Source organism: Furipterus horrens, unplaced genomic scaffold, assembly GCF_987537825.1.
Source record: "Furipterus horrens unplaced genomic scaffold, mFurHor1.1.pri manual_scaffold_1, whole genome shotgun sequence".
Classification (NCBI taxonomy): Eukaryota; Metazoa; Chordata; class Mammalia; order Chiroptera; family Furipteridae; genus Furipterus; species Furipterus horrens.
Genome location: NW_028327171.1, coordinates 158,350,847 through 158,376,810, shown reverse-complemented (window position 1 = coordinate 158,376,810; position 25,964 = coordinate 158,350,847). Strand labels below are relative to the sequence as shown.

General features: G+C 35.6%; 1 protein-coding gene across 3 annotated transcripts in view; it reads left to right on the top strand.

The window, feature by feature from the left end:
- The window catches only part of KCNH7 (potassium voltage-gated channel subfamily H member 7), a 516,764-nt gene that overhangs the window by 400,439 nt on the left and 90,361 nt on the right, over positions 1 to 25,964 (top strand). For all 3 annotated transcript variants that reach the window (XM_090267694.1, XM_090267702.1, XM_090267686.1), the window contains one exon: positions 23,571 to 23,996. In XM_090267694.1, the coding sequence (XP_090123820.1) occupies positions 23,571 to 23,996 (426 nt within the window). The remainder of the gene's footprint in view (positions 1 to 23,570; positions 23,997 to 25,964) is intronic.

Genomic DNA, 25,964 nt, shown 5'->3' with positions numbered 1-25,964 from the left:
ATAAATATGCTTTGTTGGAATCTTTAAGAATATATGAAGTTCATAAGCCTTTTGTTTTCACCAGAAATCCAAACTCTGATAGCCCTGTAACATAAAATAAAACCTTGATTGATGAGTAAGGGTGTTCTTTAGCTAACAAATAATGACCATTAGTTTTAAAAGATAAATAATGTATATTCCATTTATCAATAAATATAAGATATAAATTCAATATATTGAATAAAATTTTATATAATTTAAAAGAGGACTTTTGGAGTCTCATATTCCCCATTCCTGTTAGAGTAAGGTCACATTTTCCAATAATTAGGTAAGTTATTTCCACTTACCTAAATTTAGAATAGAGTATCTCTTTCCTCCTTGGTGATATCTGTAAAGAGATTTGAAGTTTTCAAAATAATAATTCCCCACATGTTTTATTTGCATGAGTTCTGCTTCTTTCTCAAAAGCACCAGGAAAACCCAGGAAGCTACAATGATCAATGGCCTGTTCTAGAGTTTAACCTGTTCTATAAAATGTGCTCCATTTCAGAGCATAGAATAAACTCGCAAGTAGGTCAGAAGCTTAAACTGCCCAAGGGCCTACCTTACACCAAAGGCAAGCAAGTTTGAAATTAAATAAGCACCATAACTCATGATTCAGTGGCTACATATTGGACTAGAACATGGGGAACTACAATATGTAATAAAACCTTAAAAATCTAATTGATTTAGACTTAGCAATTTTGAATTTGGATGAACCAGATGATGACCCATTCAAAAGGGTTTGTGCATTCTCTAAAGTAGCTTTGTGAGGTGAAGGGGCAAATGAAATAAGAAAGTATGTAGCCTTTGAGAGCAGAAACCAACAAAAGAAGTTCAAGGATTACTTTAGAAGAATCACAGAATGAATGCACTAATTACAAATAATTCTTATTGAACTTAAATTTTTTATAACAAACAAGTAAATTAAATCTACAAGATGTGCAACACTGAGATAATATCTGATGCTCTGTGACCTTAAGCAGGTTGCTTGTTGGCAATCTGATGGCTGGTATTTATCTTTAATAGTCTATAAAATACAATAATCCACTTGAAAAAACCACTGAACTTCTCAAAGCTGTGAAGCACAACTAAGTGGGAAGACATGGGGCATAAATGGGAGATGAAGATAGCTTCTTAAAGGAGAAGCCTGGATTACTAAGTCTAAGGAAATACTGGGAGACTCAAGGCTTTTATTCCAGATGTGTGAGCCCTACCTGTCTCTAGTCCACCTCAATGTGCCATCAGCATATCTAATCCACTTCAGTTTAAATACCTTTTCCTCAAGAATGCCTTCCTAAACTACCTTCACCTAGTTTTACGTTCTCATAGTGCCATCCTTTTATTTATTACACATACACAATTGTAATTAAATCTTTATTTGTGTAGTTAGTTATTTGTGTTATGCCTGCCTTCTTCCTCTTGTATGTAAGCTCAGAGACAGGACAGTGTCTTTTTTTTTTGTTTGTTTGTTTCCCATTGTTTTCCTCGTGTCTGATACATTGTAGGTGCTCAGTAAGTATCAGATGGATGAATGGATGGATGGATGGATATCTACTTTTCCTAGGAAGAGTAGGCCAATGATTGAGGAGGCAAGGTGAAACCAAAACAAGCAATTCAAAAGAGAATCCTTGCCCACCTGTGTGCCTGTGAGCCAATACAAACTGACATTGGGCTTTGCAGTGGGGAGAGATTGGCTATTATACTATGAATGGCACCACTCAGAATGAGACACTAGTGCTCAAAAGCTTGGATTCCTCAATGGTTTATAAATAAGTTTAACAAAGCAAAAATTCTGAGCAGTCATGACTAGGAGTTGGGGGTTGTGCTGACCTGTCCCTTCTTATGCAAGATTTCACATTCTGATTTATTTATCTCCTAGTGGCATTCTGTCCAGGTCTATGTGATAATGGCCAGATAGTATCAAACAGAAAGAGAGATTTGTAAGACATCCTGGGATTGTGAATCAGTGATGTTATCTTAAGAGCAAAATGAAAAGAACAGGCCTATCCAGTTCATGCTGAACCAGCTTAATGCTTCTCTTATCTTAAGTAGAGTCTACCTTCTGAAACTTGCTCTACAGGAAGGCCTACAGGCTCCAGAACATGACTACATTATGGTGCAACTATGACTCTTAAGAAGAACTAATTTAATACTTTTAACTGAAGGATAAATTTTAGTATACCTAGTCTGCTATGCTTTGCTGTTGGTTTCAGAGCCAGATTTCTACCAAGCCGCCTCCTAAATCTATTGTGGTATTTGGCTTTTAAGAGCTAACAATATTTCATCCAGTTAAATAAAAAGACTAAAAATAAGGATGCATTAGAACAAAATATTTTGTTATAGAGCTTGTGATATTTTTGCTTCATATGTTCAGCAGTATTATTTCCTGTGAAGACAGAAATGACAGACTGCTTTTTTAAGGCCTGCCAACTGCATTAAAAAAAAAAAAAAAAAAAAAAAAACAGGAAAACTACCTCTGTTTAAATTTTTACCTTCACTAAAGCCTACAGGGAAGACCCGTTGACTTTTTGTTCAAGTCTGCTTGTCAAGGAAGATAGAACTGGAAATGGAAAAAGAGCCAAAGAAATGCGAATGAGGCTGGAGAGGCTGCCATGCACCTTTGTGCTCTACAGACCCTCTGTCTTGCCTTGGCCTCTTGCTCACCCCTCGCCTTTACTGTCAAAAGGCACTTTAAGCTCTGCACACTCATGATGCCTGCAGGGCCTTAGTCTCCTGCTGTGTGAGTCCAAAGTAGGTGGTAAGAGCTCCCAACCCCAAGAAATGTCAGCAGGAAAATCTGCAAAATGTCAGGAATGATCATAAGGCCTTAAACTTTCAAGATTCTGCCTTTAATTGTTACCAAGGCCCAGGGAAGAATCTTAGACTTTTCTTTCACTCTTCTTTCCCTTTTCATTGCAGTTAGAAAATTTATCTTTAAAAATAGTTTTAATAGCTGCTAGTCAATGACAAGGTTTATGTGGCTAGCCTAAACCTTAGCTGTCCTACTCCCTGCCTCCCAGGCAAATGAAACATAAAAGGTGCTCAGGGGCAAGTCTTCTGCTCTGGGCCAATGCACATTTTTATTGGTGTAATAAAATCTTGTATTGCAAAGGTGGGACTTAATCATATGCATAATCTCTCTTAACATCTGAGAAGCTATGTTTCTAAGAGAGGTCACAACAGGATCAAATTTTTTGAAGCTTCACATTTGCAAATAGTCTCTAGAAAAGTATTCTGTCCTCAACTCTTAAGGAAATAATACATGGTGTTATCTGCCACTACCATTTACTATAGGTAGTGGGGAGTGTTAACCTCTGTTCCTTGTATATCTCAAGACTACTTAAAGATGTTTTAAAATGCATTAATAAAATGTACTATTAAATCTATAGTCTTAAAACTACAGAGCAAATGATATATAGCTTAGCAGAATAGAAGCAATTTAAAGCGAACTGGTAAGAAAACCCTTCATTAGTTTAAGATTCATAACTTTCATTTTAAATATATATAACATTAAAGATAAAAAAGCTGCTAAAAATATCATCTAGTTTCAGCATCTGTCTTCATAACAAGGTAAATGATAGTTTCAAGATAATGCGTTTTTCCAAATTACTGAATTTGTTCAGGTGCTCTGAGGTGCTCTTATCTGAGAGCCATCTAGGCAAATATTAATATTTAGATACAGCCTCTGGTAATATAATGAATATGTCCTGGAAGATTACCACTAGAAGTTTGGTCTGTGTATAAAATTCCAGTGTAATTTTGACCAGAAAGTTTAAGAACATTATTTCAGCAGGTTACACTGAGAACGCTACGGATTGATAGATTGAATTTCATTAATGGGCACCAGACTCCTTTAATGAGATGCCAAGCTCCAGGGGCTTCATCCAAGTTCTAAGTGTTCCGGACAAGACTTGCCAGTTGGCTTACCAAGGGCCCCGAGTGCACCTACCAAAGGGTCTTCTCCAGTTGCAGTTTTCTGGGCTAATGTATTCTAGGCTGAATTATCTCACCCAGTGAATGCCACCCTGGGAATTTCAGTGTTCATACAAACTAACAAACGTTCACCAGACAGGCACCAGCAAGGCCCAGCTGGCTCTTTGTCCCCTATGGGAAATTTTCTCAGTCAGAGCCTGGTGATTGTTCAGTGCAGCTGCTGCCGTTTCAGGGGTGCCAGCTCATCTGAGCCAACTGTATGCACACAGCCCATGACTCATGAGGCTGAGCAAGTGCACATCAGGGGTGGGTAGGGGCCTTCAGGGACTCCATTTCAAATTTGCCCTCTCTTTTGTCAACTAGTTGGGAAGAATACATAATGAAAGGCAGTTATTTAAAGGTTATAAATATCCTATATAGTTGTGAGATTCAGCTATAGGCATGCCTCATAATCTCCTCTGTGTCGAAAAGCATTTCTGTGTATCTCAACAGTCCCCTACTTGGCTGTACTGTACTGTATGTATTACAATAGCCACTACAGTGTAACACATGTGCTTTCTTCTATATATCCATATATGGGATAAAGCACTGGCTTAATCCAGAGTGAGGGGCCATCTGGGTGGAAGCTGGGAATGCAAGTCCCATTATCTGGACTTATGCCACATTAACTGGGATGAGGGTTCACTATTAAATCTTCCAAATATACTAAAATTACCAAAAATATATTCCATGACAAAACTAGACAATAACAAATTATTTCAAGACAATTTGCATTCATCAGGGCTTTCCTGTCAATTAGGGGTAGTGATATTCGCCTGGAAAAATCCTCCTACACAGTATTCTGTACACAAAATGTCATCATTAAACAGTGTCAACCTGCCACATATATGCCAAGCATCTCCAGGGGCTTGTGGTATGTATAATGGTTAGGGTAACAGTTCTTGACATATTAGTTTTCTGTTGCTGAGTAATAAATTACTCTAAATCTTAGTGACTATAGATGGCAAGCATTTGTTATTTCACAATTTCTATGGGTCAGAAATCAAGGAGAAACTTAGCTAGGTGGTTTCTGCTCAAGGTCCTTCTCAAAGCTTGCCATCCTCTCAAGGCTAGAGTAGGAGGGATTAGCTTCCCGGCTCACTCAGGAGCCTGGTGACTGTCTTCCAAAGATACTCATCTGAGCTCACTCACATGGGCCTCTGCATGAGGCTGTCTCACACCATGGCAGCTGGGTTCCTCCAGAGCAGCAGTCCAGGGGAGACACAGAAGGTACATGAGAAACTAAAGCCATAGTCTCTGCATAACCTAATACTGAGGGTGACTTTCCATCACATCTGCCATACTCAGTCCATTAGAGACAAGTCAATAAACCCATTATACACTCAGGGGTAATGGATTACATAGCAATACTAAATTCCAGGGGGCAGCAATCATTGGGGCTATAATGCAGGCAGCCTACCACATTGATGGATTATCTTTATTCAAGCCTCAGCATGTTCTGTGAAATTATAACAACCACTTCTGATTAGTCTCAGAGCCTGATTTTGTCTCCTCCAATCAAACAACAACCCCTGCTATGGCAAATGGTCTTTAAAAACTAAAAATTGGATCATTTTTTTTAACAACTGATATCTGTCCTCAGGAGAATGTCTCACCTTCTTATTCTGACACATAGACCCTTTATATATAGTGCATAAAGGCAATATTAAATAACCTTTAAGGTCATGGGCTTTAAAGACAGGCTGCCTGGGTTCTAATCCTGGTTCCACAATTTATCAGTTTTATGCTTTTGGGCAAGCTTATTAACCCCACAAAACTTTAATTTCCTCATTGGAGCTTTAAATAATAATAATACTTACTTTATAGGAAAATTGTGTAATTAAATAAGGTAATCCTTGTGCAGCTCTTGGCACACTGTCTGGCACATAGTGGGACCTCCATAAGGAGCGACTATTATTTTAACTTCCTCAATTTACCTGGAGCCACTTCACAACATATAGTGCAACTATACCAACCTATAGTGTGAAGGCAATTTTGACATTTTGCAAGACTGTTCCCTTTGACTGAACGGTCTTTCCCATTCTCCTTTATTTGAAGAACTTATGTTTATGCTTAAATAAATACTCAATTCAGAGAGTTCAGTTCTCCTCCAGGAAATCTTCATATGCATACACACAGACAAACACAATTCTGGGTCAGGAGGCCCTTCCTACGCTCCCTTAGCTCACATGCCTAACTCTGTCATACTTGTCATGCTGCATTGTCATTGTCTGTCTAGGGCTCTATGACCCTATTAAAATGTGAGCTCCTCAAGAGAAAGAATGCCTGGCACATAGTAGGGCCCTAATACATGTGGGTGAATGATTTAATGAATGAATTTGAGAGACTTCTGACACAGTCTCTTTCCTTCTGCATTTCTTGATACCACTTCTCACCCCCACTTAACATCCCTTCACCTCCAGGTCCTGATTACACAAGATTATTTCAAGTATGTCTTTGAAGAGACTGCCGCCCGCCCAAACAAGAGTTGTTTAGATCAAAGAACATGCCTTTCTTCACTTGCAGTTCTTAGGATAAAAATCAATATTTCTTTCACTGACTTCCATTATTTGGGATTTTGGAGTCCACAACTTTGTAACAACCATAGGCTTTACAAGCCAGACCTCTCAGCCAGGCATTCAAAACCCCATGCAGCCTGCTCCCCATAGACCTCTTCATCCACACCGTCTCCACACATCCTCATTCCTGTGCCCACTCGCAAAGACATACACACAGAGAAAAACATACATACCAAACACACACACAAGCATACATGAACAGACAAATACACACATCACAGACACACAAATATATACATGGGAGACTAACTGCTTTGGATTCCCTCTAGATGCTTGTTAAAATGCAGATTCCTGAGGCTCCTCTAGACACAAGGGTTAAGGGCAGCAATCAGCCTTTGACAAGCTTCCTAATAGTTCTTATATGTAAAAAAGCTAAAGACCTTCTCCCACTGAATGATCTTGATGAGCATGTCTGCACACCCTACTAGTGTTATGGACTCTTCCTGAAAAGCATCTCATTTCAACTGAAAAAAATAAAAAATTCCCATTAACCGTTAACACTTACTCAAATAGCACCCTTGTCAAGTGTCCCCAGATGGCCACTTAGTACTTGATGGATTCTGCTTGTAAATTATTAGTTTGCATGTTCATTCTCCAGGTCAATTCAAGAGCAACTGAGTGCAGAGACCACCTCAGGCAGCACTATTGTTACTGAATCAAATAGTCATTGTTCAGTCAATGTTTCTTGAAAATTTTGTTATTACATTAAAATAAGCTTTTGCCCTTATGTGTGTTATATTGTGTGAGTCTATAAGACTTGAGTTTGTCAATATAAAATAAAATAGCATAACAGTATTTAACCATCACGTGACACCTTAACTTTTCAAATACATTATAAAATGACTATCTTGTCCAAGATATAAAATAGGACAGCTAAATTAAATCATTCTGCCAAGATATTTTGTTGATAATCTTGCATAATTTGGAATAGCTAGCTGCAAAGTAGGTAGTGTATGTGCTTATTTCGGTTGTCTTGGTTTAATAGCACTATATTCCTTAGTATAAAGGCATAAGGCCAGATTGTGCTGGTACATATTATTAATATTTTGGTGTGCCAATTATTTTAATGTTTTAAAATTGCTGCTGAATTTTTCTTCTCTAATTTAAAGTTGGAGTGTATCAGGTAGCTAGTAATCAGACTCCTCCAGTGAAGATAAACAGTTGCCAAGATTTATAACCAAATACATTTAAATTGAGCCACTGCTGAGCACCACTGCCAGGGTAGATACCCCAAGATGTAGAGGACAGAGAGGGTAAGCATCAAAACACCTGAGCAGCTGACAAAAGGGGCTCCTAGCACATAAACGTACAAGTTCACCAGCCGATCGAGCATGGTGGATTACATTTAGATTTCAGTTGACATATTAATTTCACAGCCTTTGGCAAAACAATCACTTCCAGATTCTCTGTTACTTAAACTTCTTCTGCTGACTAAACTCTTCCCTAAAGACAGGCAATTTACATAGCTTTCCAGCCCTCAGTCAGTGTGAGATGTTTTAGGCTGCATTCAAAAAAATATCTTGTGAATTCCCAGAACAAAGACTTTCACTGACATAGGAAAGTTCTAACATCCATCCTAAAGTAAAATAGAATTATTTGGAAATGTCACACTGCTCATGATAATCCCCCTCTTTCCTTCAAGAGCAGACATAAGCAAAGATTGATAACATAATGCATCTCATCATTTGTAAGTGATTATTTCTCCCTTTAAAATCATTCTCTATTACTCTGATTGACCTTTCATATATTAGAATCACCTCTCCTCACAACAAGTTATTCATAACGTTAGTGTCTAGTTAAATTTTTTTTTCAAAATTTACTGTTATTAATTAATTTTGAGTATTTTACCTAAGTGGAAATCACTTAAAGCTTCAGATTGAAGGAGGAACCATAACTAGTTACCAGTAAAGTAATATATTTTAATATGGCAGCCTGACTGCCACTTGCTTTACTAGAGAACTAATCTTTCTAATCTACAACATGTATAGTGAGCTACAGAAATGTGTTTTTGATATCTTCTGAGTTTTGTTCATGATACCATATTGTCAGACAAGAGTTCCCTAGCAATTTTACATGTAGTGTTTCTCTCTTGCTATTTACAGACACTAGCCAACATATCAACATTGATTTTATATATATATATATATATATATACATATATACATATATATAATGTGTGTATATATAGACATATTTTGTTTATACACTTTTGCATCACAGTTATAAGCTTAACCTCTAACCATTGAACTTATAGTAACAAGGATGTAGATGCATTCAATCAAACAAAGAGAGATAAGACAGCACACTAATGAGATGTTAAGTTTGATTTGTGTGCAAGGCTATGTTAATTCTGATTACCTTTAGAGGTGTGGCTCAAAGAAAACGATTATAAAAAAAGTCTTAAAGGCGAATTGAAAAGCAGTTAAATAGTGGACAGTCTATCATCTTGGAAAACAGGTGCCTCCTCTAGATGCATAGCTACATAAAAATACATAGAGAAAAAGATAAAAATGGGATAAAGAAATCCATGATTGCATGCAGGATGCATATTTAACTGATACTTAGTGAACTTTTGATAAATGTATAATATTCATATGCACAGTTAACTATGGTCAGGTCCTACCTATACTCTTAAAGATAATACAGTACATATTATTACTCAGCATGACTCATTGAATCGTTCTTGCACAGAATAATATCCCTGTGTCCAAAATGATTGATCTGAGGCAGCTTTCACTCTAGTACAGTTGGATTAAATACAAACACACATGGACAGAAACTTCAGTACTCCGTGGACTGCCACTATGAAGAACTGCACTGCCATGGCAACTGTCTATCAAATGATACATCTTTATGCTTTAAAAATTAAATTTATGCATTGGAAACTTTTCCTCAACAGAGCTTGGTTTTAGTATCATCAACACAGTAACCACCTTTGACTAGTAGATTAATTTACAGTACAAAAAGTAGAGTAACAATTAGAAACTTAGAATATGTTAAGGCTGGAATGGGATCCTGAAGGTAGTTTAACTCAACCCATGTATTTTATAATTGAGGTAATTACTATGACAATATTTCTAAACCCTAGTCTGCAGAGCAGTACTTGTTGATAACACAGTTTGAACTGTCTACACCAAAGTGAGAAAGATGAAACAATATGATAAGATTTCATAAAATTGAACTTATTTAAAATAACTGCTTTTTATTTTAAGCATTCATCTTTTCTGACTTTTTATATTAACATACTTTTATAAACTGATGGTGGTAGAGAAAGATAGCTGCTTTTCCTAACATTCTTAATTGATTAAATAAAAATGTGGTCAATCCTGTGAAATACTCTATTTCTTTTTAGTTCACCCAGCTATGAAATCCAAGAGTTATGAGACCACTGATTTAGGTGTCAATATAAAATGAATTTTAATTTCATATATTCTATATTTGAAAGACTTACAATGTATTGATAAGGTAAAATTTGAAAGAAAGGTTATTTATGAAATGAGTTATGTTAAAGGACATTCCTCCTGCTTACCATATAAAGTTGTATAAAACGTCTGAAAGGAAATAATACACATCTTTTGCTATTTATATTTGTCTCTGACAAGAAAGTAAATGTAACAGTTTTGAGCTGGATTTGAAAAAACTGGCATATTTTATCTATCAATAAGATGTAATAGCTGCAAAAATAAAGAAATCAAGAGAATTGAAGTGTGGACATAATCATATTACACATTTATTTGGCTAGAGGTTATCATCAGGAGGCACAAACTGGTTTGATTGTCATTTGTTCTGTATCACTTGCACAGAATTTTTTAAAGCATGATCAGATTCATGCCTCCCCAGGGGAACATGGATAAAAGTAAAAAATCTTAGGAGTATTTTTTTTCCAGAAAAATGTCAAAGTAAAAAATTTCTAATGATATAAAAAATATAATAGCCAAAATGGAATTCAGGACAATTTAGAATCATGAACAATTACCTCCTAGACAGTTATCCCTGCCAGGTGAGAAACAAAAATAGGACACTAATGATTCTCTGGCACAAAATTGATGCTTCTACATCAAGTCCTCTAAATAAGTAAGAATGTCATATTTATTTATTTTCATTGATTTCAGACATTTCATATGCCCATTGCTTTAAAGTTACTAAGAAAGTGAAAGGTGATTTTCTTGAATGACCTACGCAAGATTCTTCTGCATGACTAAGACTGCAATTGAAAGGTGGTTATCAAGGAAGCTTATTTCAGTGACATTTCTAGCCCTTGTTTAGGTATAACTCTTTTTTGACTGTGATGAAATCAGTGTGAGATTTAATTGCAAGATTTACCATGACTTATAGTAGAATATATGGTTTGTTTTCTCTCTTGAAAAAAGCAAATAATATATTGTAATTAAAATCAATTTGTGCAGGTTTATTCAGTAATTCTTTGACTGTGGAATGCTCTTTTTTTTTTCCCCTTTGGTTTTTTTTATATTATTTGAACATGGTGGAGGCAATTAGATTTTTAGTAATCAGGTTACCCGTGCCATACTTAAGAGTTATTTCTAAGTCTTACTTAGCAAGGCATTTTAAGAGTACCTTTTGAATTTTTTAAAAAGAAAAAAACAATATAATTTGTCACATAATCAACCTCCTCCTTTTTATTTATTTTGACTACTTGGATCACAAGTTAGTTATCCAATGGAAAATATGTATTGAGTACTTACTGTGTGGGCAGCAATGAACATGGGGTGGTTTTAAGTTCAAAAATAAAGCAAACATGGTTAAAGCCATCAGCCAGTTTAGAATCTAGTAAACAACCCTATAACCTAATTTATAATTTGGCATCTGTTAAACCTTTTCATTTTGGACGGATGGGAGGGAAGGAGAAAAATAAGGAAAAATAGATGATTTAACATCTGAGTCTGTAGAAAGCATCTTGTTTTACTTCTTATGGTGGTACTGAGTTGACCTGTAGAATTCTGTCATTTTTCTACTCATTGCTCTTCTGGGTCCCTAATGAAGCTTGTCAGACCTCCAAAAAGAACAAGTCCTGGAAGCAAATGATGGTCTTCCAAGGACTTTTTACTAAAGTAAATTACTTAAATGGATTCCTGCAATTAGGATCAGGTTTTACATACTATTAACTTATCCTTAATCATAAGACATGGCCACACAAAGTGAGACTCATCAACTTCAAATTTGGTAGGAGTATCACGCATTTGTTAATGCTACTTAAGTAATGGAATGTGCTCAATCCCCCACAGGGAGACATTTCTCATTTGGAAATTTAGCAGAAAGGAGAAACTGTACTTGAAGCCAAGTTACTTAAAAGCAAAGCACAGGCCAGAGTATTAGCAGATCACTCACCATGGAAATATTGGAAGAAAATTCTATCTATAATGGAGAAACAGTTCACCTGTGCTTTAGTCAGTGAAGATGCCATCCTTGACTTTACTGTAACTTTGAGCATGTTTCCTACTAGTGACATCCTCATTACTTTATGCTTCATGTTCTCTCTAAACATCTCTTATTCTTATTCTTTTGCCTCTCTCTCTCTCTCAATTATAAATGTGTTTTTGGTCCTAAGGGATTCAGAGAACCATAGAAGTTTATGCTCTAAGTCAAGGTTTTTACCTACTTACAGGTCATAAGTGACTGAGAATCCATAAAGGACATGAACATATATTCCCTGAGAAATAAACACAGCACGCATCTTAAATTCTTTCAGATAATTTTAAGGAGATAATAAAAGCCCATCCATATATCCCAGGATAATACACTATGGTAGATAATTCTATGTTTGCTCACACATATATATACACATGCATTTACATTTTTCCTTCATCCTGGAATTTTCATGGAGAGTGTTGTCAATTTCTGTCATTAAAATACATAAATCCTTGATCTGTAGACAATGCAAATATTTAAAAATCACACTGATTTAGTGTAATTGAGCAAACAATTTGTGTTAGATAAGAAAAATAATAAAATCGCAGAATCACAGATATCATACTGATTTTGTTATATATATTATTTCTACCAGGTTCTTGGAAAGTATCAGATTTTTAAATGAACAGGAACTCCATAAATACTTACTGAATTCATTTTAAAGAAATGCCATTTCATTACCTGCAGAAAAATAGAGAAATTCATGCATTCTCAGAAAATGCTCAAAAGTAATTTTCTCCAACCACCCATCAGATGTGCAGTTATTTCTTATGGTAGCCATTCCAACCAGGTTAACTAAGTGTCCCCTAGTTCCAGGACACATGCTTTTATTAGGAAATACCTAATTTTTTGCTTCAACTGGGTCTTTTCAAAGTGCTTGAGAGCTTTTAAGAAATGGATGATTCCCTAAATCACCACTTTACAAATGGCCCACAAGCCAACATAGCACAGCTGAGATATTCATAATTAAAGGAAAACTTTTATCTTACCAGCAAAACCAAGGGCCTTACCCATCTGTCTTCTGCTGTCTTTTCTTTGCATAACTGACTTAATTCAAGGGTGACATCAGGGAACTGGGTTAAGTAAATAATTATAATTGACATTCAGTGTTATTTATAACTTAATTTTGAGTAGTTCAAGTTAAATGTTCCTAAAATTATAGTAGCAATATTCAGTTATTGGGCGTTTAGGGTGAGACAGGGATTATCTACCTATGAGGCAGATATTGCTGTCCTCATTTTGCTGCTAAGGAATATGATGTTCAGGGAGATTTTTTAAATGGTCATGGTAGAGCTAGGATATATAATAGGGTCATTTTAGTCCAGAGTCAGCAATATTTGACAGATTATGCTTTTCTAATTAGTGGAAATTAACTTTATTTTTATTTTAGCACTCATTATGGCAATCTAACACTTATAATTTGCTCATCATATGTTCTACATGTGTCCATCTCAATAAGTAGTACTTAGGCTCTTAACAAGAAGTTATTCTACCAAATTCTCTTTATTCACTATTTTGCCTTAAGTAACTGGAATTTTATTAGAAGCATTTTGATAACTATAAAAATGTTCACACAGACCCTTATAAAATAAGTTCTTTTTCTGGAAACAGTATGTATAGTAAGAAAACATAGGCTTTATCCCCATAATGAAATGAATTGAATACCAGCATGCTGCTATAGATAAGAACATGGGCCCTAGAGAACCAGAGAGCTCTGGGAAAACCTAACTTACATTTTCAGATGTGGACTAAACAATAGCACTGTCTTAGCTTCCTGGGCTGCCATACCAATGACTACAAATGGAGTGGCTTAAACCTGCAAAAGTTTATTCTCTCATTATTCTGAAGGCTAAAAGCGTAAAACCAAGCTATTAGCAGGTGTATGTTCTCTGAAGGCTCTAGAGTAAAGTCTGTTTCCCGCCTTTCTCTTAATATCTGTGTTGCTGGCAGTTTTGGTGTTCCTTGGCTCAGAGACATATCACTGCAACCTCTGCCTCCATTGTCCCACAGTATGTTTTCTGTGCACCTGTCTCTGTGCCTCTTTTCCTCTTTGCAAGGGGCCCACTGCAGGGCAGTATGACCTCATCTTCACTTGATCAAATCTGCAAAGATTCTACTTCCAAATAAGGCAGCATTCACAGGAACTAGGGATTAGAACTAGAGCATATCTTTTGGGGGAGCTACAATTCAACCACACAGCAAGCACTTACATCAAAAAAACAGTAACATTTAAATGGGATAATGCCCATCAAGCTTTCAGTAAATAATAGGCATTCAATAAAGTTTGAGAATCTTATGGTTCATCATAGTATAGTTGTCTCTGAGACCTAAGGTAAATTACTTACCCTCTCTGAGTCAGGTTCCTTGTCAATGAAAATATAGATAATAATGCTTATCTCAAAGAACTGTTGAGAGAATTGAGTGTCAGAATTTAATACTGGACCTAGTTAACATAAAAGAGACTCCATATTAACTATCCTCGCTCTCCAAGACAAAGTATTGATGAGCTGATCAGGCACTCTCTCGTAAGTCACAGTGTCATCCCACCTACAATACTTCAAGGAATAAATGAGCAAGGGCCAAAATAGACTGCCAGAGGACATGGAGGAAGGCAGCTTAGCTCCTTTTCCAGGTGTCAGTGGTGGCAGCAGTGGCCTAAGGGAAGTGTTGGAGAGAACACATCATCCCCCAAAGGAGCATCCCTCCTGTCACGCTTAGCTTTGACAGTAGTGATTCTGGGGACACCTGAGCAAAAGAGCCTGCCTGAGTTAAGTGAGCATGACCACATCTGTTCTTTTGTGATTCTTTCCCCTTATTTATACCACCCTTGAAAAAATCACCAAACTGATAGGTGAGCTGGTCCCTGTGATTTTGCCAAATGAAGATGTGGCTCTATTGGTCTTTTACATATTGACACAATGCCACTGTTAACCTAGTTACATGATTTTATTAAACTAAACCTCAAGGGAGAAAAAGAAAGAGATGAGATAAGCTACGGACTTGACATTTCTCTTTTGCCTTTTTGAGGTCTTTGTCTTATCAAAGATCCCAACTATTGGGATAATGCTAACTGCTAGAACTAATAAACTTCTTTATTACCATGGCTTATACTAATAGTGTATTTCATGCTCAAGCAATAGCAGAAGCTGGTATTACTGTGAAATAATTTTTCTCCTCTTGGTAATTCAGTGAGCCAGTTTTCCAATATCTGGAGGCTCCACCATCCCACAAGATTTAAGGACCTGAAGCCTTGGAAGCATATGACTTTATGTAGTATAAGGAAAAAAAGGAGGCAGGGAAAGACACACTTGCTTCTTGAAGGCTTCAGCCAAGAAGTGCTATTCTTCAGACATGTGGCCATATCTAGATGCAAATGGGACTAGGAAATGTAGGTTTTTTGGCTTGGCAGACACATTCTAGCAACAACTCTACTCTGTGGAAGGGAGAATGACAAATTTTGGTGCACAGCAGCTGCCTCTCTCATAATCCCTTCTCTAATGATTTTTCTATCTTGCCACCTCCATTGTCTCTTTTCCTTTAAGCCACAAGCATGCTTATTCAACAACTATTTTGGGTGCTTACTGTATATATATTTCTCAGGAATACTGTCTTGCCTTCCACATTTTAGTTATTGCCAGTGGAGTCCCTCTGTCTTTGCACTCTTTTGCCAAGTGAATCCACTTTTCAGAACTTCAGCCACTGCCTCTGCGGGATCAACTCTTAAGCTCCAACACCCCACGAAGATCAATCCCAGGCTTTGTCTGCTGGGCACTGCCCTCTAGTGGCACCTGACACATCTCTCTATGATACTTTAAGTTGTATAAAGGGTTTGTAACCAAACCCTTTATTTCCCTCTCCCATCTCGAAGCCTGTTCTGTCGTCCGTGCTTTTGAAAAACCTTGTGAAAGGCTTACTTATGAACCAGTGTACTTTACTCCTATTCCTAAATTCGATTTTTTTTCTTACATTAAATCAATTTTAAAACAAAGATCTAAAAATGGAGAGAAAAGTGCATGTGTACAGTTTCCATGAGAAAGGAAAGAAGAAAAAGACTCAAGCGAGCAAACATTAGGCCAGAGAGCATCTGGTATCAGAAACGAGGCAGTGCCAGAAGCTCAGCTCCGCACAGGAGTCAGGGCCAGAACCGAGGCATCTATCCAGCTGGCCACTGGTGTAAAAGTTAAGAGTTTAATCCTTCAATATGTGTATATTTGAGTAATTTCTGAATGCTATAAATGTATAAGTGTTTACCTAATTATCTAACTTATTTCTCTTATACTGAGTCACACATATTTTAAGAAGCTAATATTTTATATTTTGTACAAAACACTAAACCTGACATTTAGCTGAACCTAGTTGACTCTGATACTGACAAAATCATACAATCATCCCGACTCAATTCAACATGCATGCACACACACACACACACACACACATGTGCACACACTTATAAATGACTAAATATCTGTACTTTAAGACTTAGAAAATTATTTCAATACAGAATACTGCAGTGATTCTACAACCTAATTTTAATATCTTATTTATAAAAAAAAACTTCCTATGTGACACCTTTGATTTATGGTGTGCATCTTTTTCATCTTATAATTTTAACACCTGGGTAATCATCAGTGGGGCTGCCTGTTTCCATAATTACTCAGGTTTTGCTGTATTTCTTAAATCATCTGCAGAAAAGCCAGGGAAATTTAAATCTTAACAGATGCTATATGTTCTATCTGATGCATTTTGTAACTGACTGCTCTTCCCAATAGTTAAAAATACAACTAGCCTATTAGTTAGCTGCAAAGTGTCGAGTAAAGGGTAGATAAGAGATGAGCAGAGCATTCACTACAAACACCTCAGTGTGGCTTCAACAGCTGCCAAAAGTACTGTATAATCTTTTGGAAAACTTAATCATTCCCTACAGCAGTTAATCTTGGTGTTTGCACAAAATTTTCACAGCAGATCTTCATTGAATAAATAGTGCTGTTTCCTATAAAGATTTTGGTTTTATGTAACATTTAACAGTTACTTAGAGTTAAACAAATAACACTGTGCTGGCAACAAGAAAAACTCTATTTGGTAAAGAAAACAATATTTTAGACTGTGTTAAACTGTACATAATTAGTGGTTTCAGGAAAGAGAAAATCAAAATGTCTTTCTAGAGACCATGGAGTCTCCCATTTTTATACCTTGAGGTTTTAAACCCCTCTTTTTCTCTCTTAAAAGAAGAGCCTTATCATAGTTTAATTAATCATGTTTTATCCTTTTAAAGTATGTTGTTTCTCAAATGTGTGGGAGAAGTTGGCTCTCTTAAGGAAAGTTAATAGACTGTGCAGCAGCCTTTTTCTTTTTAATCATGGACCCCTTAGAGTCCTATTCACATTTTTAAAACAAATACTTACCTAATATTTTATTTCTAACAGTAGCTCCAAAGCCTTTTATGATTAATTTTACCCTACTTGAGAAATATGATTTCTACATTTACCTTATTTCCAAAGAAATAAGAAATAACACTATAAAATATGTATGCATTTAGGCCATTAAAATGGAAATAGAACTATTAAAACAATATAAAGAGAAATATAAATAATTGTACTAAAATTCTAAACTCATACTTCTCTGCAAGAAAGCAAAAAGAAATTAAAATTAATGAAATAACTCTTTCATTGTCATTTTTTAAAACAAAAGAAAGATGAAAGCTTTGATTCCTCAAGAGAAATAAAATTTTTAGAAATAAATTATAAAAAGAATATATAATGAAGATGTTTACAAAAATAACATACAACATAAATATTCCATTCAGTGGTAGTTTTATGAGGAAAAATGACAATTGTTTTGAGCCATTATGTTTTGGCTTAGTTTGTTACAAGTAATAGATAACAAACAATTACTGAATATTATCAATGTCCAGTCAGTGCTCAGCTTTCTCCAACTGGTTCATAAGTGTTTTGGTTTAATAAAATTACCTGATGTAAATATTTATCAGATACTTTTGTAGAAATTACCTTATGTGATACATTAGTTCCATACAGATAGGTGATTTGGGCAAAAATTACTGTCCCCATCATTTACATGAAAAGAAACTGAAGTCCAGAGAAATTAAGTGAGTTACTATAAAAACTGTATCAAGAATTCAGACTGAGGTCTACGGATTTAAAGTCTAAAGCTCTTTCCCTAAATCCAAACTTGGTTGAAACTTCAGATATTTATATTACTATGATTAGCTCCAATAAGACCCATTATTGGAACTGTAAATAAATAAATGTTTCTCTACTCCTCATCCTTATTCCCTGAGAGGCATTTATTTCTCAAATGTATCTCCCCTCTTCCTCTCTGACACCTGGTCTCTAGCACAGGCTTTCCTGGCCTCTCTTGCATTTTTCTTTCTTAGTACCAAAGCCCTAATTGGTCTTTAAGCCTCTGGTCTGCCACTCTTTCGTTTCTCCTCCATTCCACTGCCAGCTACATTTATCTAAAACTAAACGTGGCCACCTTGCCTTCTTTGTCTAGTAATCTTTAACAATTCTCAAACTGATATTCATGGAAAGGAATGTTCTCAAAGGGTCATAAGTTCTCCTGGAAAATCTTAAAAATTCTTATATCTTAGTGAAAAGTTAAAACAATATAATGATCTTCTGAATCAATAAGATAATCACTTAATACCAGGGTAGTGCCATCTGACCTGACTTCAGTGCCTAGCACTGCTTTTGGATTTACCATGAGATATCATGATGCTGAAGTATGCTCTATAAATAAAAGTTTTTGAAGTCATTTGGCTGGTAAAATTCATGAAAGAATTGAATGAATATATAAAAATGGCATAGCATGGAGAAATCAAAAAAATTTGTACCATAACTTTTAGTACCATACCAATTACTACAAATACATTTTCAAAACATGCTCCATTGTCGTATATACCAAATTTCAGTGGTTTGGTGTCAATAGATATATTGGAATATAGCAAATGAACTACCTTCCTGAACCTAGTTCCAGAAATAATTTGGTTAAATAATTACTTAATGTGGAATTCAACAATGCTCCAAAGCAAAACTAAACTTCAAGTAAACAAGAATTTTAGTATCAAGTTATACTATACAAACTGGCTTGTAAACCTAGTAGGAATAAAACTTGAATCAAAAATTAGATTAGATTATCCCAAATTATTAATAAAATTTTTCAAGTTCGTGTTACTATTGTATTTTGATAACATACCTTTGCAAAAAGGCATTAGGGTTAGAATTGAGAAAAATATTTTATCTATTAGATCAAACCGCATATAACACAGTTCAATTAGGTATGTCAAATATCAAATTACTGATGATAGTTCACAAATACTTTTGTAATTTATTTGTTTATATTTTTGTCATTGTGTTAGTTTTCTAGGGTGCCATAACAAAATATCACAATTCTGAGGACTGGGAGTTCAAAACCAAAGTTCTTTCTAGAGGTTCTGAGGAAAAATCTGTCTCAGGCTTACCTTCTAGGTTCTGGAGGCTGCCGCCAGTCCTTGGTGGTCCTTGGCTTGCAGCTCTATATCTGCCTCTATTGTCACATGGAAGTCTTCCTGTATGTCTTTGTGTCTCTGCACCCAAATTTCCCTCCTTGTGTAAAGACACCAATTATTTTATCAAGGCCACTGCCATGCACTATGACTTCATTTTTACTTTATTGCATCTGCAAAGACAGTATTTTCCAATGAGGTCCCATTCACAGGTACTAGAGATTAGGACTTCAACATATCTTGGGGGTATACAATTCAATCCACAACAGTCATATTAAGAGGTATAAGCATAAGAAGTTTTAACCTAATTTTATTTTTGTACATATTTACCTAATATTATAAATTAAAATATTATGAATCATCACTGTGGTTCTGAAATAAGTATCTTAGCCTTAAAAGGAGTCTAAGAGGAAAAGTGGGACAATTGTAATAGAAAAGCAATAAAATGAGCAATGGAAAAAACAACTTAAATAAACCAATAAATAAATAAACTGTACCTACTTAAAATATTTTTTAATTGATTCAGTAAACCCTGGATTTCTGAAAATAAAATAATTAAATTAAATTAAAAAGGAGCCTATACTTCATTCAAGTGTGAAAAACCCTCACCTAAAGGAGAAGATCTGAGATGCTTACCATGTCACATTAGGTCTTCTATTAATTTGTCACTGTCCCTATTCACTGCCCTTCTCCACCACTATTTACCTTGCACTTTATCCATTGGCATTACGGAATAGCTTAGAATTCCTCAACACACAAACACACAACACATTATTTCATGCCTTCCTATCTTTGTTCATTCTGTTACCCCTGCATGTAATATTCTTTCCTTTCCCATTTGTGTATATGTGCAGTGGAAAGAATTCCATCCACAGTTTTTACTCCTCAGGGGAAGCTCCAAGGTGCTCTATATAGTCTAACTTCTTCTGCTAAAACAGGTATTAGATTGCCCCGTGTGGGAGGCTGGTCTCAGAAGCAGGTCACTGAAGCAGGAAGCAAGTTCAGGCAAATATTCGTGCCTTTAAAAATGACATTTTTTTTGTTCTTTTTGAATAACCACATTTCTTTTTTTATGAGAGAAATTTGTGAATTTAGCAATTTGGGATGATCTCAACAGCTCAAAAATTTTAGTCATGTCTTGCCAGAGTACACTGTGGGAATAGAGGAATCTAATGACAGAAGAAACTGGAATGATAGAATGAGTCCATATTTTAGATGACTTTGAAAGCCAAAATAAGGTTTTGGATTTTACTTTCTGCATCCCTGATTTTTGAGAAAGGGGCATTACATAATGACATCAAAAGAGATGATCCCTTCTTTCCAGATAAAAATATCAGACACTGGTCTTCTTACTAACACAACAGAATCAGAGTTCTATTAGTCTGCACTTATCAATTGACAGATTATTTTAACATTATGTATTCCTATTGGGATTTTGTAAGTCAGATATCATTAGAAGTATAGATCTTGGATTCTAGGGATTTTTAGTGTTTCATAAGTAATGAAGTCATTTTATTTTCCAGATTTGTCTAAGTTATAAATAATTCTTGTCACTTCTCATAATAGCTTAAATGAAAGCCCTGTTTCCTTCATTTACTGATAGTTACAAATGTACTCTGAATGAAAAAAAATATGGTTAGGTTCTTTATCATTTTTTTCAAAGCTAATTAAATCATTTTAGCTATTATATAAGAAGAGCTTTACCTATTTTAACTGAACTCTTTTGGTTATATTTAAAAGTCATGCTATACCTTATTTGAGGTTGTTATTTAACTTCTCAGTCTTAAAAAATAGGAATAATAGCCCTGGCTGCTGTGGCTCAGTGGATTGAGTGTTGGCCTGTGAGCCCAGTGTCGCTGGTTCAATTCCCAGTCAGGGTACATGACTAGGTTGCATGTCAGGTCCCCAATTGGGGGCACGAGTGAGAGGCAACCACACAGAGATGTTTCTCTCCCTCTCTTTCTCCTTTCCCTTCTCTCTAAAAATAAAAACAAGTAAACAAACAAATAAATAAATTATTTTTAAAAAATAGGAATAATAACATTATATGTGGAGGGAAAACATATTAAGTGTAACAATAAAAATAAAATTGGAACTTGCCTAAAATAGTTTATTATTATAAGTAAAACCTACATGGGTAGAATTACCAAGAACACAGAGATCACTCTTTGACTAATTAATGGGGTTTCCTGAGAGCCATGTTGCAAAGCTGATAATGTATTATCTGCACTTAGAAGAATCTATTCTAAGAAAATTTACTTAGTGAAATTAACTTTGAAATAGGGCCATTGCATATATTTGGGATATTCATAATATAAAATTATAACCACTACTCCCTTTTAAAATGCCTCTCTGTGACATTTGTATAGCCATCAAAATTTTAAATGCCTTAAAAGCCATGTATTAAGGCTAATTACATTTACTGGAAAGCTAGATAATTTATTTGTTTTGACATTGGTTCTTGAAACTTGGTTTAAAATCACAAACTAATGGACTTTTCTCCTGGGTATGGTCATAATTCAAGTTTAACTCACTTCTTTCTTTTTTCAGATAAACTAAGACTCTAAAAGATGAACTACTTTAGTCTACTCAGTGTCTTATTAAACAGAATAAATCTTAAGAATTTAAGTACTCTGCATACTTCCAGGTTACTCTTCTGAGCATCTCCTTGTGTTACCAAGCAAAGGGGGGCTCATTCATGTGGTACCTTGGTCTAAGACCCAACAATTACTGTAGAGAAAAGCAGGTGTTTATTCACAATATTCCAACCTGGGGGTGCTCTGAGCACTTCTGTTTAGAGCCCTGTTTTCCCACAAGACCTAGCACTCCCCTAGTTCCCCAAAACCAAGCCAAATAGTTCCCCATTCCTTATCTGCCAGCTCTCTCATTCAGAATCTGGGGTACATTGTCTTCAGCCTCCCTATCGTAGTCCAGAAAAGCATGTGCCATGTTACACTGGATCATGATGAAGTCCAGTAAAGGCACTGGTCCTAAGAAAGTGTCCTCTCCATATGTCCCAAGTTCCAAGAGTCCAGATAGAGGCTGTGTCTGCAAGGCAGAGTCCTTGGTGGCTTTGGTGTCTGCTGGAGCAGGCACAATCAAAACTGCAGCGTGCCTACTTTCTTGCTAGCCCATGCCACATGGCCCGATCTTAACTGCCAACTGCATAGCTACTTGTCACATGGCTGCTCCAACCTGCTGCTTCAACATGCTTCTTTAACATGTTTCTTTCATTGTGCTTCTTCTCATGGCAGATGGAAGCCCTTCTTCATCCTTTCAAACAGCATAGTCTCCTCCTTAAGGCTTTCTCCTTCCCTAGAACTCTCTCTCTCCTTGTCATTGATGTACAAAGTCTTTTAAACAGTATTATCCTCCCTCCTACAGGCCTTAGCTACTAGCCTGCCATAGATATGCAAAGTACCTTAAAAGCTGTACTATCTCCTTCCCCCAACCCCAAAACCATGAGCTGTGGAGAATTTGGGGATGGCCTCCCCACCCTCTACCCCCATTACACTTGCACTATTTTCTCTTCACAATTCTCTAAAAATTGGTGGAGGAGTTCAGGCAAAAGTATATTTGTCCCTGAATATAAATATGATCATGGATCCAAATAGACTGTTTCTATTCATTACAGCCAATCTTGAAAACTGAATTACTCATGTGTCAAACTGATTTCATGATTTTCTAAGAACAACTATGCATTTTTATTTCTGACTAATAGTATGTTCCAAAGGAACTAGTAACCATTAGTTGATATCTTAGTGACAATATTTATTATTTTTCAGTGAAAATCATATTTATCAAAAACACCCATGAGGTTTTCTGAAGTTAAATATACTAGTGGGGGCTTATATGGGTTGCTTCAAATACATTTGTTTTTTATACATATTTCACAATTATAAATTTAATTACATGGATCCCTTCTAATAGACTTTGTTGTATAATTACCTTAGTATGTGTATAGTTTTATAAATTAAATAATGGCTTATATATATATATACACACATATATATATGTGTGTGTGTGTGTATATATATATATATACTGTATGCTTTTCTTTCCTGTATTCAGGTACTCTCTTTAGGAGCTGACGTCCTCCCAGAATATAAACTGCAGACACCACGCATGAACAAGTTTACAATATTGCACTACAGTCCTTTCAAGGCCGTCTGGGACTGGCTTATTCTCCTCTTGGTCATATACACTGCTATATTCACTCCCTACTCTGCAGCCTTCCTCCTCAATGACAGAGAAGAACAGAAAAGACGAGAATGTGGCTATTCTTGCAGCCCTTTGAATGTGGTAGACTTGATTGTGGATATTATGTTTATCATAGATATTCTAATAAACTTCAGAACAACATATGTAAATCAGAATGAGGAAGTGGTAAGTGATCCCGCCAAAATAGCAATACACTACTTCAAAGGCTGGTTCCTGATTGACATGGTTGCAGCAATTCCTTTTGACTTGCTGATTTTTGGATCTGGTTCTGATGAGGTAAGAGCTGCTAACGAATCTTATTTTCTTAAAGAATGCAATTATAATTTGGAATCTATTTCTGCAAAAAAAATGGTTGCTTTACAGATTTCTTATATATCAAAATGAAATTTATTTTTAAATGAAAATACTATAAAGTGAAATGGAATCATTTTCCATTGCAAATAATTCACAATTTTCTTTAATTTTTGCTAAGTGTTACTAATGTTCACTTTTTCTCTAACCAAACATTAAACTTTAAAACAATGTTTCATGGCACATAGCACATTCTCAGGATGTAGAATCACTACATATTAATTCATGAGTATAAAGCTGTCAGAGAATAATATGTTTCTTTCTTCACTCAAAATTGTGGTTTGAGGCAACAGGGACTTACTTGTTTTATATTCAAATTATGTGCAAGAGTCATCTTCTGAAACGTCTTGTTCAAAATCTTTCTCTTTAATAATATCTAAGTTGAAAAATACTTTCTATGTTCTCAGTACCTTAGAAAGCTGGAAACTTTAAGGAAATCTGGCAGCCTTTTCTGTATACAGAGTTCATAGCTTTAGTCAGATTCTCAAAAGGTTCTTTGATCCAAGAAAGGTTAGGTACTCCTTCAGTTCCCTCCATTTTATTGCCACTAATTTTTATTGCAAATAAGTTTCCTAGATTATATAATGTAAAGATTTACAGACGCTGTGAAAGTTAGTTCTAAGGGAGTAAGTTAACCTCAAGTTGTGGAGTTTTAAAAATTCAGTGTAAAATTCAGAGTAAATCAAATATCAAAAATACCTTCTGCGGATGGTGACTTCCTGACCAATTAATTCTTCAGGACAGGAGAATCCCCCCCTGTCAAGGGAAACCTGTATGTTTAGAAGTAAACTCTCTCCTGCAGAATATGCCCATCAACCTTTGGGTCAATAGGGAGAAGGTCAATAGAACAATACATTCTTCCTGGACTCTACAAACCTTAGACAAAGTCTCAAGCCTGAGCCTCATCATCTATAGGATGATAATATAACTTTCCTCTCCAAATTTTTCTTTAAATTTGAGACTCTAGTGAGATAATATGTATGATACTCTTAGCAAAACACTAAAAGAAAAAGCAGCTGCTGTTAAACTAGTTTAATTTTTAATGTTGGATACTCCTAACTTTTAAACTAAGAGGAGGCAAGAAAGTAAAATATTTCTTCATCTTTATTTATCTTTATGAGTTTCTTACAGTGGGTGATCCATGTTATTACACCAAATAAGTTCTTATTCATAAAAATAGAGTAAAACCATACTGTTTCAAATTTTAAAACATATACACCAACAAAAAAATTGAATTTCAGTTTATTAAAATCAGCAAATAGGAGTGTTAGGGGAAGTTAGTTTACTGATGACATTTAAACAATAACAAGCAAATCAGTGAGTACCTGGATATGCTGATTACAGCCATTAAGGTAGAATTTCTAAGATGCAATACTCAGTTTAACTTCAGTTGTTATATTACTTGAAAATAATAAAATTCATTTAAAATCTGTAATTCAGAAAACCGCTATATCAGACAAGCCTTCTAGTGAGCTGAAACAAGAAAAAATTGTGTTATTTACATATGATGAAATGACCTTGGGCAAAAATGGTGTCCAATCACCTTCCTCGTGTGGTGTAAGGAAAAGGTGCAGTTTGCCTCAGAGAAGACAGAGCCAGTTCTCTACTTCTATGTGGTTTCACGGACTTTCTCCTATTACCAAAGTGCCCCCACTCTTTGAAGATGTGATATGGTATGGGAAGGATTCTGCCACTGCAGTTGGGCAAACATGGGTTTGAGTCTTCTCTCTGCCCCTCACCTGCTTTACACTGGCAACATATTTAACTCATTCATGACCTTACTTCTTTTCTGTAAAATGGTAATGGGTAATGTCTTCTGATTTTAAAAAATAAAGCAACAAAATATGAAGAGGCTACTACAATACCAAATACATAATAATTTTTTGTTTGCCA